Source organism: Martes martes, assembly GCF_963455335.1.
Source record: "Martes martes genome assembly, chromosome: 18".
Taxonomy (NCBI): Eukaryota; Metazoa; Chordata; class Mammalia; order Carnivora; family Mustelidae; genus Martes; species Martes martes.
In genome coordinates this window covers 15083681-15101332 of record NC_137906.1, presented here as the reverse complement: position 1 = coordinate 15101332, position 17652 = coordinate 15083681, and the positions used below count along the sequence as shown (strand labels likewise).

Below are 17652 nucleotides of genomic sequence, written 5' to 3'. Positions count from 1 at the left end.
ACTAAGGCGGGGACTGCAGTCACGTGGCCTTGGACCCTGTGCTCCCACGTGCAGGGACAGGCTTCCCGGAGCTGCCTGTGGTCCTGCAGGGATACAGGAGCACCTGCCCGGCGGTCACTGAACCTCCAGGCATCCGGTTCAATAGATCTGCGTTCGCGGGGAGGACGGGCACCCCATGTTCAGGGGCACCTCAGGGCCGGCCACCTGGGGGTCCCCCCTAGGGTCACATGCTCCCTGTGTGCACATGGCCTCAAGGAAGCCTCCCCGGGCTCGTCACAGACAAAACAAGGTCTGTCCACACAGTGGACATCATCCCCTCATAAAAGGAGTGAAGCCCAGATAAGCCAGCATGCCGGCGACCCTGGACGCGGGGAGCTTGGTGAAAGAAGCTAGACCCCCGGTGCCCGATCCCTTCCACAGAAATGCCCACAGTGGGCACATCTGCAGGGGTGCAGAGCAGACGAGCAACAGCTAGAGCCACGGGCTCCTTTCTCAGGGTGAAATGTCCTACAGGTGACCTTAGTCACAGCAGCCTGTGAACACACTGAGGCCTGCCAAGTGGTGCGCCGTACACAGGTGACCTGGGGCCAACCACACAGGACACGTCTCACCCCCACAGGCCGCCCCCTCCCCCCTTGCCCTGTCCCCAAACTCCCAGTCCCTCCCCCACCACCCTCACTCCCCACCCATCCCCCTTCACACCCCCATCCCCATCCCTCCTGCCGCATCCACCCTCTACCCCCTCCCCTCCCCCCACCCTGTGCCTTTACCCCTTCCCCTCTGCCTCCCCAGCCCCTCCCTCTCATCCCTCTGCCCTCACCCCTGTATCCCTCACCACCCCCCCCACCACCCCAGAGCATTGGCCCCAGTCAGCAGCCAGGAGCACCTCTGGGGTGTCTGAGCTGGGGGTCCAGGCCGAGGGAACCCAGGGAGCAGCAGGACTGCAGGGTCTCCCCTCAACCCGCCGCCAGCCCCACCTGCTTGCGGACCCATACCTCCACTTGGGCCTCCTCCCAGGCGTCCAGACGGACGGACTTCACCTTGCTGACCTGGGGAATGTTCCGGTGGATCCCAGAGCAGCTCAGACAGATGAACACCCCCAGGGTGTAGGAAGCCCAGTCGGGATCTGGAAGGCAAAAGCCACATGCTTAGGGAGGCTCCGCCCCAGGGAATGAGGTACAGCCAGGACTCTCTCTGGCCTCAGCCTCCCCATCTGTGCCGAGGGGGGCTGGCAAGGAGATCCCGGAGGCTGACGGGCTCGGGTCCCACACGAGGACCCTCCCGCCTGCCAGCTCCGCAGACACGCTGGTGGACAACCCATGGCCGTGGGAGACGTGCTAGACGAAGACACGTGGTTGGCGCCACATGTCAGGCATGACAGGGACATTGGCTTGGCCATGCACTTGGACACACCCTGACATCTCACTCAGCCGCAAAAAGCATCGGGAACCTGTGTGCGCAGCAACGTGCCGGGTGCAGCTAGGCGCGTGGCCCACCCCGGGTCCAGGACGGGGGGAAGCATGCTGGCGATTTTTCCCGTTGACCTGGGCTAGTGGTGGAACATGGCACGCCCCGTGCTGGTAACCGAGTGTGGGGCTGGGGGCCGAAGGAGGGAAGCACCTTCCACTCGTAAGAAAAGCTTCTCCTGCCTCAGGCTGGTTTCAACCCAGAGGCCAGGAACCCGAGGCCTCTCCTCAGACACCAAAGGCCGGCCCACAGGTCCCAGCACTGTGCGAGAGGCCTGTCACAGGGCGTACGCCTGTCTGGGTGTGCCCGTGTGTGCGCTAGAGGCGTGTCACAGGGTGTGTTCCCATGTGTGTGTGCAGAGGTGTTAGGGGCGGGGGCACCAGGCACCCCTGCTTTCTAGAGCTCTGGCCCTGGGGGTGCCTGGCCCCAGCCCTGGCCTTGCAGTGGCCCCAGGGCACCAGTCCATGCCTTGGGCCCCAGCCTCCCTCCCTGCCTGTTTGGGGAGACAAGGGCAGGCTTGCTGTGAGATCCCAGAGGGACGCTAGGGCCGGTGAGCACAGGGGTCCTGGTGGCTACAGACCTTGCTCACTTTCCAGACCTGGCAGCCGAGCACACAGCATCCCTGTCCCCAGCCCCGCGACACCCGTGGGGTGTACGACCTGCTCTGGGGTCCAGCAGAGGAAGTGGAGGCCAGGAAGGCAGGTCGCTTCTAAGTGGCCCCCAGAATAGAGAAGTTTCAGGAGAGAAACAGCCACGTCACTGGTGGGCCCCATGCCGAGCCCCACGGGCCGCCTGTCCGTGGGGGCTGGGGATCCTCCTAGCCCTCACCTCGATGCGTGTTTAGGGGGTGGGGCGGCTGGTGCAGGGTGGGACTCCTGGTGAGTCTGGGGGGCTGAGGGGAGGAAGTGACCCCACGCACAGATGCAAGCTCCTGCCCAGGAACTTGGAGGCTGGCACTCTAAGACCCACTGGGGCCCCAGTCCCCGCCTCCACCCTGTGTGGGGTTGGCTGACATCAGCCTTCCACTGGGGCCAGCCCAGGGAGCCCGAGGCCTCGGCCTTGGTTCTGGGGCCTTGCCCTGCTCAGAAGAGCTGTGAGCAGAGGGGCAGGGCTGACCACCGGCCCATCCCCCACACCGTCCCAGACATGCCCACCATCCACCCCTGGCTCCCTGTTGTCCCCACCACGGCCCCTCTGCCTGCTCCGCCCACACCCACAGGAAGCCAGAGCATCGCATCACGTCAGTTTCTGTGTGGGACCTTCCGGGGACTTTTCACCACCTCTCCTGGCTCCTCCCCAGGCACTGCTCCAGCCCCTGACGCCTGGCCGGCCCCTTCCTCTGCGCAACTCTGTGCAAACATCCCCCTCGCAGGGCCCCAGCCACCAGCTGGAGGTCCCCTCGTGCGTCCCCCGTCATGATGCCCTTCTCGATTCTTCACACCATCTGCCAGGCTGGTATGGACCTTCTTTGCCTGTTAACTGAGCACTGCCTGTCCCGACCCCTAGAATGCAAACAGGTCAGGTGCCAAACGTGCTCTGGGTCCCCGCCCAGCAGCCCGGTCCCAGGTGTCTACACGGCCCCCACAGCCATGTCCCTGAACTCCCTCCCACTGGCCCAGGGTGACGATTTGGGGGACACTAAGGGACAGGACACCACCCTGCTGCCCTGAGCACTGACCCGGGGAGCTATCTTGGCCACAGGGCTTGACCGCAGCCAGAACCCAGGCTTCCAACATACTGGGGTTTACAGGGCAGGGAGGACGGGCATGCAGGGGACCCCAGAGAGGGGGCAGTAGGGGAGATCGGGTGGGGAGAAGGCCATGTGACAGCTCCATGCCTCCCTGAGGGCTGGGTGGGGGCCGGAGAGCCACAGACCAGCCTCCCGCCACAGCGCTCTCGGCAGCGCACAGACACACGTGAAGACCCCCACACGTGACCCAAGTTTCCACAGGAACCTGGGGATGCAGAGAACATGCAGGGAGCATGCAGAGGACACACAGGGAACAGGACAAGGGTCCACGGCTCTGCACGAACCAACCATCCACCTCGATCCCCCACTCTCAGAAGACACATCCCCTGCATTTTGGTTTCATTCTCAAGAAAACACCTGGCTGCAGCCAAGGGGCACGCCGGAGCCCCTGGTACTCCCCCATGTCAGGCCCCTGCCCCATGTCCCCCCCGTCCCGCGGCCATAGCCCACCCTCGGCGGCTGGCCTGGATGCCTGGGTGCACCCACCCTCCTTGGGCCCCAGGAGCCACTCTCTCTTCGAGAAAATGCTGTCCCACCAGGAAATGAGCCTCTCCTCTGGTCCAGGGAACGTGAACAATAAAGACCCATGTGGGCCGGCCAGGCTGGGGCTCTGGGCCGCTCCCAGCCTTCCCCCGGCACTGCTGCCCTGGGAGAACGGGCCCTTCCTGCAGTGAGCCACCAGCAGGAGCGGCCAGACGTGGAGCCAGGGGCCCAAGCAGCAGATCCCCGGCCGAAAATCACACTGGGGCAGGGCAGCGGGTGTCCTCCCAAAGCCAGACTAGGGCCTGTGGCTCCCTCCCCGTTCACACTCACACTCACGCCTGGACACCACTCCCTCTCCGACCGGCCACACTGGCCACTCACCAGGGAGGACCCCACAGCCCCTGTCACACACAATCCAGAGCTGAGCAGACCGGCCACCTGAGCTGGACGGGCTGGGTCCACCCCCTCCCCACTCTTCCTAGCTGTGTGTCCCAAGGCAATCGACTTCACTGCACTGTGTCTCAGTTTCTCCTATGCACAGTGGACAGACTCCATCAAGGACACCAAGACCACTCATACACGGACCGCAGCGGGAGCTGCGCCTGGAACACGCGATGCTCAGTTAATGCCGAGCTTCCCAGGGTGGCACACATGGCCTGACCCGCTTCAGACGCTCACTTCCCCAGCCCTCCTTGAGCATGGGGCTGTGGCAGAGACCACTGGGGCTCACCTGCGTCTGTTTCCCCTCCTCCCTGGGGTCATAGTGCACGACACTTCCCAGCCTCACGGAAGTCGGTGTGGCCATGATTCTGGCCTGTGGAATGGGATCAGAGGGACCCGTGGCCCTACAGGCCTGGCTGATGGCCATCGCCCACCCATGGTGCCCTGTGTCCCCATCCTTGGCTGACGGGCAGGGGTGGGGAGACTGGCAGGGGTGGGGGTGGAGGCCCGAGTCACTCTCTGGAGCAGAAAGGCTCCAGAGAATAGGGACCAGGTCCCTCTGGAAAGCACTGAGTTCTGAGCAAGTAGTAAGTACAGTCTCTGAGCTGTGGGGCCGTTACAGCCGCCGGCCTGGCTAACAGTCTGTCCCCCTTTCACTGTGGGCGCCTCCAGGACCCAGGGCAGTACCTAGTCAGAACCAGGGGCTCAAGTGCTCATGACGAATGAATGACCAAGCAGCCCTATGCCTGTCTTCCCCAGAAACCACCACCAAAGGTGCTCAGTCAACAGCTGTGCACAGAAGGCCTGGCAGGCACGGAGTCTTGGGCGAGCAGCAGCCCTTCTGGGCCTCACTCTGCTCCTCTGTGAAATGGGACAATAATGGCGACTTGCAGAATGAGCCCAACTGGGAAAGAGACTAGGGTGCAGGAGAGACCCCACTTTTCACCACTTGCTAACATCTGCTTTGAGTGTGAACCCCCAGCCGGGGCCTCTCTCCTCACAGCCTTCACTGACTTGTGTGGGAATTCTGGACGGGCTGAACCAAGACCACCAAACACTGCCACTCGGCCGCCCCTCATCCTTAGGCACAGGCTCTGGGACAAGGCGGTCTTTGTGCTGGAAGACCTGTTTCCCGAGCACTCCAGTAGGGATTGGCAAACTGTGGCTCTCAGGCCTATTTCACTAAATAAAGTTTTATTGGCACATGGTGATGCCCGTCACTGACACCTGTGTCTGGGGCTGCTTCTGCGACGGGATGGCAGAGTTGGGTGGTTGTGACAGAGGAGGCATGGCCAGCAGAGCCTGGAATGTCTACTTTCTGGTCCTTTAAGAAAACATTTGCCAAGCCCTGTGTTAGAGGAAAGAAGAGTGAGAAAGATGTGAGCCCCAGGAAGGCAGGGGATCAGAGGGGGCAGGGCACAGCCCCCGCTAATACTCATCTGACAACAGGGCTCCTAGGCCGAAGGAGGAGCTCTAACCCGCCTTGGCATCCCGCAGCTGCCCCGGGACCCGCCAGCCCACCCAGCCTGGGTGCAGGGGGACAGGCACACATGCCCGCAACCATGACTCAAGCGACGGCTTCCAAGGAGGGCTCGAGGAAGCCTGAACTTAAGAAATGGAGACACTAGACGACACCAAATTATCGCGTGCGGCTTTTTAAAAAAGCTCTGGGGATGGAAGGCTGCTCCGCACCCACGAAAGGGCTAAAATGTGCAGGACCGATGTGCAGCGACGAGGATGGGGGCAGCTGGGGCTCCCCGGCGGCATGCGCGCAGGTCTAAGTGGGTTCAACTCACTTTGGAAAACAGCATGGCGGTTGCTCACCTAATTAAACATCTCTCTCCTGTCAACCAGCAGTTCTACTCCTCGGTATTTAGCAAAGTGAAATGAAAACATGCCCACAAGGAGATCTGCGTTCCCAGTAATACACAAGGAAGATAAAAACCATGACCAACAGCGATTGGTATCAGGAATGCCAAGCTGGCTTCACATCTGAACACCAATCAAGGCAAATTACCGTATTTACAGATTAAAGAAGAAAAACCATAGGATTTTGTCAATAGATCAGAAAAAGCATGTGATAAAATATACCATCTTGGTAAAAATTCTCAGAAAACTAGGAGTAGAGGGGGACTTTCCCAAGTTGGTATACCAGCATCTACGAAACAGCTGATGTCATACCTACCGGAGGAAGACTGAGCGCTTTCCCCTAAAATCAGGACCAAGGCAGGAACGTCTGTCCGGAGTGAGTATTTCTATTCAGAACTGAACTGGAGATTCTAGTCAGGGCACTAAGGCAACAGGAGAAATAAAAAGCTTCCAGATTGGGAAAGAAGAAATAAAACCTCTTTTTTTCATACACAACATGATCATCAATGTAGAAAGTCTGACAGCTTGTACAGAAACACTACTAGAACCAGTAAGGCTGCAGGACGTAAGATAAGTAGCAACAATAATTCGTATTCCTGCTTCCTCCTCTCTCCCTCTCTGCCTGCCTCTCTGCCTAGTTGTGATCTCTGTCTGTCGAATAAATAAATAAAATCTTAAAAAAAAAGATTTTATTTATTTATTTGACAGAGATCACAAGTAGGTAAAGAGGACAGAAAGCAGGCTTCCTGCTAAGCAGAGAGCCCGATGCGGGGCTCGATCCCAGGACCCTGGGATCATGACCTGAGCCGAAGGCAGAGGCTTTAACCCACTGAGCCACCCAGGCACCCCGAGAATGTTTTAAATGCTACTGAACTGTATACTTAAAAGAAAGTAAAATAGAAAGTTCCACGTTATATATATTTTGCTACAATGAAAAGTTAACCACACCATTTATAATTGCAGAAAAAAAATGAAATATCTCAGGTAAGTACACAAACAGCACACGGACCACGACAAGGTCTCAGAACCCCTAAATATGTTGTGAAAGATAGAGGACTCTCGTGGGTTGGAAGACTTGATACCATTAAGATATCAGTTGTCTCCAAATTAATCTACAGACTCGATGTAATCCCGATCAGAACTCCAGCAGGACTTTTAAAATATAAATTAACAAACTGATTCTAAAATTTGTATGCAAATGCAGAGGACCCAGAGTAGCCAAAATGACTTTGGACAAAAACAGAGGACTAACACTGCTTGGTTTTAGAATTTATCGTAAAGTCAGAGTTATCGTCAGTATCGGCATAGAAACAAAGAGATCAATGGCACAGAAAAGACAGCCCGGAAATAGACCCACACGGGTTCCTGAGGAAGGTGTAAAGGCAGTTTAGTGGAGAAAGAACCATCGTCAGTTAGATGTCAGAAACCCGCAGCTTCTATCCGTGCCTCCTGCCATACACAAATGTAATAAACAAAGAGAATACACAGAAAGTCATTCAAAATGCATCATCATGCTAAATGCAAAACCCAAAGCTGTAAACCCTCTAAAAGAAATCTGACTTTGGGTTAGGCAAAGACTTTACGGTCACAGAAAACATAAAACAGAATCAAATAAACAAATAAATAAGATAGCTTCCTCAGAGTTTTGAGACAAGATCTGCTCTTGGAAGGACGCTGATGGAGACGAGTTACATGGGCAGGAACGTTGCAGATCACGTATCCGATAGAGGACGTGTGTCCAAAGTGCGCGAAGGACCATTCCAATTGGATAAGAACACAGTCCTCTCAGCGACAAGAACAGGCAGAGGGAAATCTGTCTGCGGGGGCAGGGACGCAGGGCACGTGGCAGGGAAGGCCCCGTGCTCTCCTCCCAGCTCCCTGGCCCTCCTGGAAGGGGTGCATTTTGTTGTGTGTAAATCACACCACCAGAAGGGTGAATCTAAGAAAGCAGTAGCTGTTTCTAGGGCCCCAGGCTTCCCCCAGAGCCTGGAGGAGCGGAAAAACTCAGGGCCTCTGACCCCAGGGCCCCGTGCTCTGTGGGGTTGGCAGGAACCGGCCTTCTCTGTGAGATTCGCTCTCCCTCTCCGAGACCCACAGCCACACTCTCCCAAAGGCTACATCCACCGGACACCTGGGGGCCTTGTTGGCCAATTCGAGGCCCTGGCCTCGGAGAGGGAAGCAGGAATGTCCTGGGCACCCTCCAGAGCCTCCCTGGCCATCCCGTCCACCTGGGGCAGGCCTACTGCTGCCTCATCACACTCCCTGGGGGCTAAAGCCTGAGCACCTCGGCTCACCTGGTCGCACAGCTCCAGCCAAGGCCGAGCCTGCCCTTAGTGCTGTTGCACAGAGTGAGGCAAATAAGGCCCAGAGAGGGTCAGACACTTGCCTGAGGTCACCCAGTGGCAGACTGGAGCAGACCAGCACTGGTCTCCCAGAGCCCACCACCCCCCACCCTGAACTACCTTCCTTCACGGGTATGACACAAGCAGGTGCCAGGCACGGGAGGGAGAAGACGGGTCCTGGGGGTGCAGGCGGTCTCCCCACTGGGCCATCTGGCCAGGTCTACAGGCAAGACCACTGCTCATGGGAGGTCACGGGGATTGCTGGCTGCCGGCAGGGCTCCCCAGTGCCCGTTGACACCCAATTAGGCTCTGAGCCTTCCGGGCAGAAGAGGAAGGGGCGACTTTACCCTGTCCCACATTGCACCAAGGCGAAGGCCACCAGGAGAGGCTTGTGCTGGGGAGGCACCAGTGGGCGGGGGGCTGGGCTGGCTCATGCAAGCGGGACACTGTGACCTTGTGCGCCCACTGTGGTTCCCACGAACCTCAGGTTAATGGTCGTACTACATTTGGTCTGGGTGCCCCTGCCTAGCAGAGATCCGCCGCAAGCGGTCCCCTCTCTGGGATCACACGGGACACAGCTGAGAGGAATGCCAGCCAGCTGGCCTCACAGGTGCCCTCACCTGTCACAGGGCAGCCCCAGCACCCCTGTAGGAATCAGGGGTGGGAGCAGGAGCTCCTCCTGAAGGGTGCCTGCTTTTCACGGAGGAGCCGGGACTGCCTGGGATCCAAGCCCCTCTGTCCTCCCTAAGAAAGGCTCCGGGGAGAATCTCAGGAGGGCCCGGACTCCAGAGCGGATCTGTGTGCACACTCGGGTTGTGGGGGGACACAGCCGGCCAGACTGAGGCTGGCGGGAGGTCCCCAAGCGAGGACGGACAGGGCAGCACCTGCGGCTTCTCCTCGGGCTGCCGGAGCTCAGCCGGGTCCGCCTGCTTGCATGCACACCCACGGCCCCACATCGGAGCCTGGAGAGACGGTCCAGGCGTGAGGGGTCTGCATGGCTATATACCTTCACGCGCCAGAGCTCAGAGCCCCTCCAGGGCGGGAGGGCAGTGGGCAGGGGTATCCCGGCACCAGGACCCCCAACCCCAGGCAGCAGGGCAGGCCCCCATGCCACTCCAGGCTCTGCTCTGGCCGCACCCCCCCGCCACCGGTGCAGGTACCCGTCCCAAGCCTGCCCACCCTCTCTCTGGGCACCAGAGGATCCCACCTTGGGGATTCCTCGCCCAGTGGCCTGGAGTGGGCCTCCAGGGCCTGTGTCCCCCAGCACAGACTCAGGACATGTGCTGGTCTGGGGGAGACGGACGAGGTGAGGCCGACAGAGACAGCAGGGGTAGCAGAGAGGGGCTGGGCGTGAGTCTGCATCTCTACTCCTGCCCAGCCCCAGGACCACACCAATGACACTGGGTTGCCCAGCACACCTCCAGGCCACAGCCCTGCCCTCCGTGCAGTGGGTGACATCACACCTGCCAGCCAGGACAGACTCTGACCCAGGCTGCCAGCCTTTTCCCAGCTCCTCCCAGACACCCCTGCCTCCTCCTCCCCACTCCCCTGCCTTCTCCCAGGGAGTGCGGAGGTGACCCAGCCCCTCGCTACTTCCGGGGGCAGAGAGAGGCAACTGGGCAGATGAGACAGATCCTGGGGCCGGGCTGGGCTGAGCAGGCAATGTCACCCCCAACCAAGGCCCCGTAGGGAGCAGGGAGCGCGCCTAGAAGCGTGGGTCTGGCAGGGCCTTGTGCCTGGCTCCTGAGAACTCTGCCCATCCCACACTGAAGCCCAGCAGTGAGGAGGGTACAGGTGCAGGAGAGGGTGGGTGGCAGGTGTTTGCTTTCATACCCCACACACCGCGAGGGTTCACCAAAGGGGGGGGCCATCCACAGATCTACGGGGCAGGAGTTTGGTGAGCCTCTGAAGGATGTCCCTCTCTCCCCAGCCTTCCCTCCAGACCCTCCCCTCCCGCCTGCTTCTGGCACATTCCCTCCCCTCCCTGGAATACCCCCTTCAGGGCACCTGCTGCCAGATTTTGGAGCCCCTCTCCTGACCCCATGGCCCCTCCATTCTCTGCACCTCCCACCCCAACACAGACTCCACTGGTCTGCAGGTGAGGCACCCGGGTCCTTCCTGGGCTGGGCAGTGTGTACAGACCTGCGCATCCCCTGGCGTTCCTCCTGCCCACTGCCAGGCTCTGGACCGTCCCCCCATCTCATCTCCTGGTTGCAAAAACCGTACTTCGAGCTGAGTGCATGTGGTGGTCACACACTACACTGGGAATGTTCTAAAAGCCACTGGGCTCTGCTGGGTTTTGATGGTCAATTTTATGTTATGTGAATTTCACTTCAGGGAATAAGAAAAACAGTAATAAAAAATATGTACACCATCAGCTATTGGCTACTTGCTGTCTACCTCCAGCCACTTTCTCCAAAACATTCTTCAAGCTTGAGTCTCTGCTCGCGGTCTATGGCAACTTCTCACTTGTAGCCCCTCACACCAGCTCCTGGTCTCCCTTCTTCCTTCGTCCTGGACTCGAAACCAGAGTGTCCCCGTCTCTTCCTGTCCTGCACCCCACACCCCATGTCCCAGCACATCTTGTTCCCCAAATTTCAAAACATATCCAGGATTGGACTTCCCACTGCACCCCTGCCAGCACGCCAGACTGAGCCACTGTCCCCTCTCATCTGGACAACTCAGAGACCCTTAATGGTCTCCTAGCGTCCACCTCACCTCTGTCGGCCCAGGACCCTCCCTTACAGCATGCACTAAGGCTCTGCGTGTGCCACACTGCCAGTGAGCCTGTCCCCCACTCTCCTCTCTGGGCACACTCGCCTCCTTGCTTCTCCCCTGAACACACAAAGCTCACGGCTCACAGTGGCGGGGGTCACTGCACCTGCTTTGCCCACGCCTCTTTTGGAGGAGCTGTCTCCCCCACTCTGCAGAGAATTCTGGATAACCCCAGCACCAAAAACCCCAGGGTCTTCTCACCCACCTATCCCCACATCCCCTTCTGGTGACATCTCCCTGCTCAGGGAGCCCCAGACCTCACCACACCCCATGACCACACCCTAACCGTGGCCACTGCCAGTAAACCCACACTTGCCCCCTCAGTACCCATGCCCACCCACGGCCTGCTCTGACACTGGGGACCACCAGTCCACGCCTGTCTCCTTCCACATCACCCTATCTTCCCCATCACACCGTGTACAACCTATTCCTCCACCAAAGCCTGTGCCCGAAGAGCTGAATGTTCTAGAGAAAGACACAGGACCTTGTAGAAGGAGCTCGGGTTAATCTGGGACCAGGGGAAGGGTGGATGGTGAGCTGCAAGTACTTGCCAGTGTCAGCTCCTAGCTCGGGACCAGCTACCTCTGGGCCCCCGGCCCCAGGCAGGCAGATGTGCAGTGCTCCTGAAGAAACCACACACAGCTGGCGAGAGCCAGGATGGGCAGTGAGGACCCTGTCCTCCAGGTATCAGGTCTGTGCTCTGTTCACAGTTTGCTGCCAGTGCCCAGGAGGGAGGCAGCCACTCCCCTCCAGCTCAAGTGACTTCCAAGGATCTAAAGGCCTGGGCCCCCCACCCTTGGAAGCCAGGCATTAAAAACTGGGGCACTCAAGACAGCTGCACGTACAGGAAACATTTACGAATGACCACAGAAAAGCTTAGAAAAGACCAGAGAAGGGGCATCTAGGCAGCTCAGTTGGCTGAGCCTACATCTCTTGATTTCAGCTCAGGTCATGATCTCAGGGTCATGGGATCAAACCCCATGCCGGGCTCCACACTCAGCGCATGGTCTGCTTGAGATTCTCTCTCTCTCTGCCCTTCCCGCTTATGTGCTCTCGCTCTAAAATAAATAAATAAGGGGAAAAAAGACCCAAGAAGACATTAAGTTTACACCTCAGGCTGATCCCTGGCAGGTAGTCCACAACAATGAAAACAAAACAAAGACAGTGACTAAGCCAGCAAGCCCTGGGAAGAGGGGAGAATCTGATTTCCCAGTTTCCACACTATTAGTTTCAAATGTCCAACAAAAACAATCCCGAGGCATACAGAAAAGGAGAAAAGCATGGCCATTGAAAGGAACGGAAGAAGAGAATCTGTCCCCAACAAGGACGTAGTGGCAGAAATTATTACACAGATGTTCAAAAAAGTTGTAAATATGCTTGAAGAACAAATGCCATATGGGAAGAAAGTCAAGAAAACCATGTACAGACAAAAGGGAAATAGGAATAAAGACAGAAACTCTATGCTACAAAGAAACCAGAAAGAAATTTCTGGAAGTAAAAGCATAGTAACTGAAGTAGAAAGTTCACCAGAGGGATTCAAAGGTAGATCTGAGCAGCCAGGAGAAAGAATCAGTGACCTTGAAGACAGGACAATGGAAGTTACGGAGGCCGAGGAACAGGCAGAAAAGACGGAAGAAAAGTGAACAGAACGTAAGGAGCCAAGTGATGTGCGTGGGACACACGGAGGAAGTGAGAGAGGAAGGAGCAGGGAGAAGATATGAAGAAATCACGGTGTGAGGAGACGTGAGTGCAAAACTCAATGAGGCCACGTGAACTCCAAGAGGCCACACGGCGAGACAAATGACAGTTCGGCGTCCAAAACCCAGACCTAAGAATCACAAAGGCAGCAGGAGGAAAGCCACTTGTGATGGCTTCCATGAGATATGATTTCACAAGAGATCTTCAAATAGATGAGAAGCAGATTTCTCATCAGAAACTTCAGAGGCCAGAAGAGAGTTGGCTGATACGTGCCAAGTGTTCAGAGGAGAAAAACTGTCAACCAGGAATCCTATTTCTGGCAAAACTGTCCTTCAGATGTGAGGGAGAAATCGAGATGTTCCCAGAAAAACAAGAGTCGAGGGAGTCTGTGACCAGAGCTGCAGCGCCACAAAGCCACGCGGAGAAACGAAGATCCCAGGAAAGCTAAATACACGGCCAACGACGGAAGCTAGTGTCATTATAACAGTGGTCACGTGGCATTCGATGTTATTAAAACAGTGGTTTTTCTACACGGTACAAGAGACTAACTCATTCGATTAAAAAAAATTATTAATGTAAAACTTAGTACTACTATAACTTTGGTATTTAACTCCAGATCTTGTTTTCTACATAACTTAAGAGACTAATGCATTTAAAATAATTATTATTTATGGGGGCACCTGGCTGGCTCAGTCAGGGAAGCATGTCACTCTTGATTTCAGTTGGGTGGAGAGATTACTTTAAAAAAAATGAATTAATGATTAAACGAATAAACGAATGGATTGTATGTCTTGGGGCAACAGTGTGTACAGATGAAACACTGCGACACTGACAACCAAAAGGGGGTTGTGCAGACAGCTGTGCAGGGGCAGGGTTTCTGCACATTACTGAAGTTAAACTACTATAAATTCGATTTAGAAGGTTATAAATTTAGGATGTTAAATGTAATCCCCATGGCAACCAGGAAGAAAAGAGCTATAGAAAATACACAAAAGGAAATCAGGAGGGAATTCAAACATTGCACATAAACTAAACACAGAAGACGACAGGAATGCAGCAAACAAGGGAGCAAAAGCCACACGTACACAAAGGGCACAAGACAGAAGGGAGTCCCTCCTTACCAGCGCTCACATTACAGGAAGCTCCCCGGTCAACAGAGAACGGCGGATGGACAGAAACACGTGGTGCAACCGCTGGCCTCCCTGAGAGGCTCAGTTGGGATATGAAGACATGGCGGCTTGAAAGTCAAAGGAGGGAAAGGACACTGCATGCAGACAGCCAGCAGGAGGGAGATGGAGTGGCTGCACGGACATCAAACAGACGGACTAAGTCAGGAAGAGGCCACAAGGGACGAAGGAGGACAGTCTATGTGAGTAAAAGCCTCGATACAGCAAGAAGATCTAACGGTTCCATGCATGCACCTAATGACAGACCATCAAGGCAGAGGAAGCAAAACTCGGCGGGATAAGAGGGAGACATCGCCAGCCTAGAATGACAGCTGGAGACCGAGATGCTGCCCTCACAGTGACGGACAGAAACATCCGGCAGGGGTGAGGAAACAGAGGACGTCACACAACAGCCAACCAGATCCCACCAGACACCCCACCCGACCGGGATGGCACACGCATTCCTCCCTTGTGCCCGCGGGGCGTCATGCCGTTGTGCGGGACCGACCACGCGTGAGGTCGCAGAGAAGTGCAGATCGACTGTAAAAGGTAGATTTCGCACAGAGCATCTTCTCTGGCCACAACAGGGTGCAGTTAGAAGTCAACACAAAGAAAATGGGAACATTCCCAACGTGGCGGAAACGTGACACACTTTTAAACAACCAGTGGATCGAGGAAGAAATCACAAGGGAAATTAGAGACAAAATGAAATTAGACGAAGGGAAACAAAACACGACACCAGAACATGGACGCAGCAGCGGTGGTGCTAACAGGGATGTCTACAGCTATCAGTGCTGACGTCACAAAACATGAAGGATGTCAACCCAACCACCGAACTCACAACTGAGGGAACCAGACAAAGAACAAACGAACCCAAAGCCGCCAGAAGGGAGGAAGTCATAAAGATTGGAGCAGAGATCAATGAAATAGAGAAAAGAAAACCAAGAGAGAAAATAAATGAAAGCGAGAGTTGCTTCTTCGAGAAGGTCAGTGAATTGGCAAGCCTTGAGCTGGAGGGACGAAGAAATTGACTCAAGTCACGACAATCGGACACAAGGCTGGGGACGCTGCTACCAGAAATGCAAAGGTCTAGGAGAGCGTGCCGGGAACAGCCATACACCAACAACTGGGTCACCTCGGTGAAGTGGACACATTCCCGGAAACGGAAAACCACCAGGACCAAATCACGAAGAAGTGACCGTCCAAACGGGCCTCTGAACCCGTAAGGAGACTGGATCCATCATCAAAACTTCCCAACAAAGAACAGCCGTGCCCTGACGGCTTTCCTGGTGAGTTCTACTAAACCCTTAATGACCAACACCGTCCTTCCCAAACTTTTCCAAAACAATCGAGGGGGGAGGGAGCGCTTCCCAATTCACCCGACGCGGCCAGCAGAACCCTAGAGATGCTACGAGAAAATCACAGACCAGTGACCCCTGCGAACATGGAGGCCACACCCTCAACGGACCTCTGGAAAGCGGGACTCGGCAGCACAGCGAGGACGACACACCACAACGAGCGGCTTTACTCGTGGAACGCGCGGAGGGCCCCCCTGAAAACCCGCCAGCGTGACGCCCCACACCAGCACAACGAGGGGAAGCCCACACAATCGTCCATCTCTACTGATGCAAGAACAGCGCTGGACTAAACCCGACGCTCGCGTGCAAGCACTCAGCAAACCGGGAACAGGAGGCGCGACCTCCACGCACTGACCGCCGTCTCGGAAGACGCCCCCGGCCAACGTGATCCTCGACGGTGAAGGACTGAGAGCTCCTCCTCGAGGAGCGGGAACGAGGGGAGGGCGCCCGCCCTCACCACCTCCATCCCACACAGTCCTGCAAACTCTGGCCGGGGCCACCGGGCATGAGAACGAAGGAAGAGGCATCTACAGCGGAAAGGAAGGAGCAACACGATCTGTCTGCGTAGGACATGGTCTCATATGCAGGGAACCCAAACACTCCAGGAAGGAGCTGTCGGAGTAAGGGAATCCGGCAAAGGAAGGGGCACAAAGTCAGCATGTGAAAACACGCCACGTTTTTATTACTTACTTATTTTTTTTTTTAATTTTTTTAATTTATTTATTTGTTAGAGAGAGAGAGAGAGCGAGCACAGGCAGACAGAGTGGTAGGCAGAGGCAGAGGGAGAAGCAGGTTCCCTGCCGAGCAAGGAGCCCGATGTGGGACTCGATCCCAGGACGCTGGGATCATGACCCGAGCCGAAGGCAGCCGCTTAACCAACTGAGCCACCCAGGCGTCCCTACTTACTTATTTTTTAAGTAATCTCTACACCAAACATGGGGCTCTAACTCAGCACCCTGAGATCCAGAGCCGGATGCAGTACTGACTGAGCCAGCCTGGGGCTGCAGTCAGTTGCATTTTTATACAGAAGGACAATCTGAAGGTAAATTGCAAGAACAAATCAACTTACGAGAGCATCAAAGACAATAAAATACTCAAGAAATAACCAAGTAGGTAAAAAAATTTTAAAAAACAACAACAACCACTTGTCTCATGAAAAGTATAAAATGTTCTGGAAAGAAGTCAAAGACATAAATACATGGAAACATACCCCATGTTATGGATTGGAAGACTTGATACTGTCAGAATGTCAGTGTTACCCAAAACCAAAACCAAATCTACAGCGCAATCCCTACCAAAATCCCAATGACATAGTTTGCAGAAATGGAAAGCCCGTCCCAAAATTCACACAGAATCTCTAGGGACCCTGGAGAGCCAAAACAACCTGAAGAAAGAACAAAGCTGGAAGATTTGCACCTCCTGACTCAAAATCCAGTACTAAACTGCAGGCATCCAAACAGTGTGACACTGGCATGAGCAATAGACATATTGACCCACGGAACAGAATAAGCCAGGAAATTAACCTCTGCATTGTTGCTAAGATGATAGTTGACAAGAACGCTAAGACCATCCAATGGAGAAAAGACAGGGTTTTCGACAAGCGGCACTGGGAAGTCGTCCACATGCAGAATGACGCGGGACCCTCACCCAATAGCATATGGAAAAATTAACTCAAAAATGGATCAAGGGGGGGCGCCTGGGTTGCTCAGTGGGTTAAAGCCTCTGCCTTCTGCTCAGGTCATGATCCCAGGGTCCTGGGCTCTCTGCTCAGCAGGGGGCCTGCTTCCCTTCCCCCCTCTCTCTTCCTGGATTTCTGGCTACTTGAGATCTCTGTCTGTCAAATAAATAAATAAAATCTTAAAAAAAAAAAGGATCAAGGACCTAAACCTAAGACCGCAGGTCTCCCTGTTGGGCCGCAAAACAAGTCTTAATAAACTTCAGAAGACTGAAATCACATGATGCATCTTCCGCACCACGGTGTGAGACTAGAAATGCATCACAAGAACACTGGGAAATTCACACGTGTGTGGAGATCCAAGCACATGCCACTGCACAACCAGTGGGTCAAGGGAGAAATCAAAAACTGAGACACGTGGAGATGGAATACACGGGAGCTCAGAGAGCCCAGTGATTACCATTGTGAGAGGGACGGACGCCCATGGTCGGGGGCATCTGCCCGGAGAAACAAAAAAGTCTGTGGAAAAACAAGCTAGCTCCACACCACAAGGAACCGGAGAAAGACCAGATGGAGCACCTGGAGGGCACAGCTGGGGAAGCGTCCGGCTCTTGGCCTGGGCTCTCAG

General features: G+C 55.6%; 1 protein-coding gene across 1 annotated transcript in view; it reads right to left on the bottom strand.

Moving 5' to 3' along the window:
* The window catches only part of ADAP1 (ArfGAP with dual PH domains 1), a 49448-nt gene that overhangs the window by 23034 nt on the left and 8762 nt on the right, over positions 1–17652 (bottom strand). The window contains exon 2 of the mRNA XM_080830776.1: positions 996–1126. Coding sequence (XP_080686902.1) covers positions 996–1126 — 131 coding nt within the window. The remainder of the gene's footprint in view (positions 1–995; positions 1127–17652) is intronic.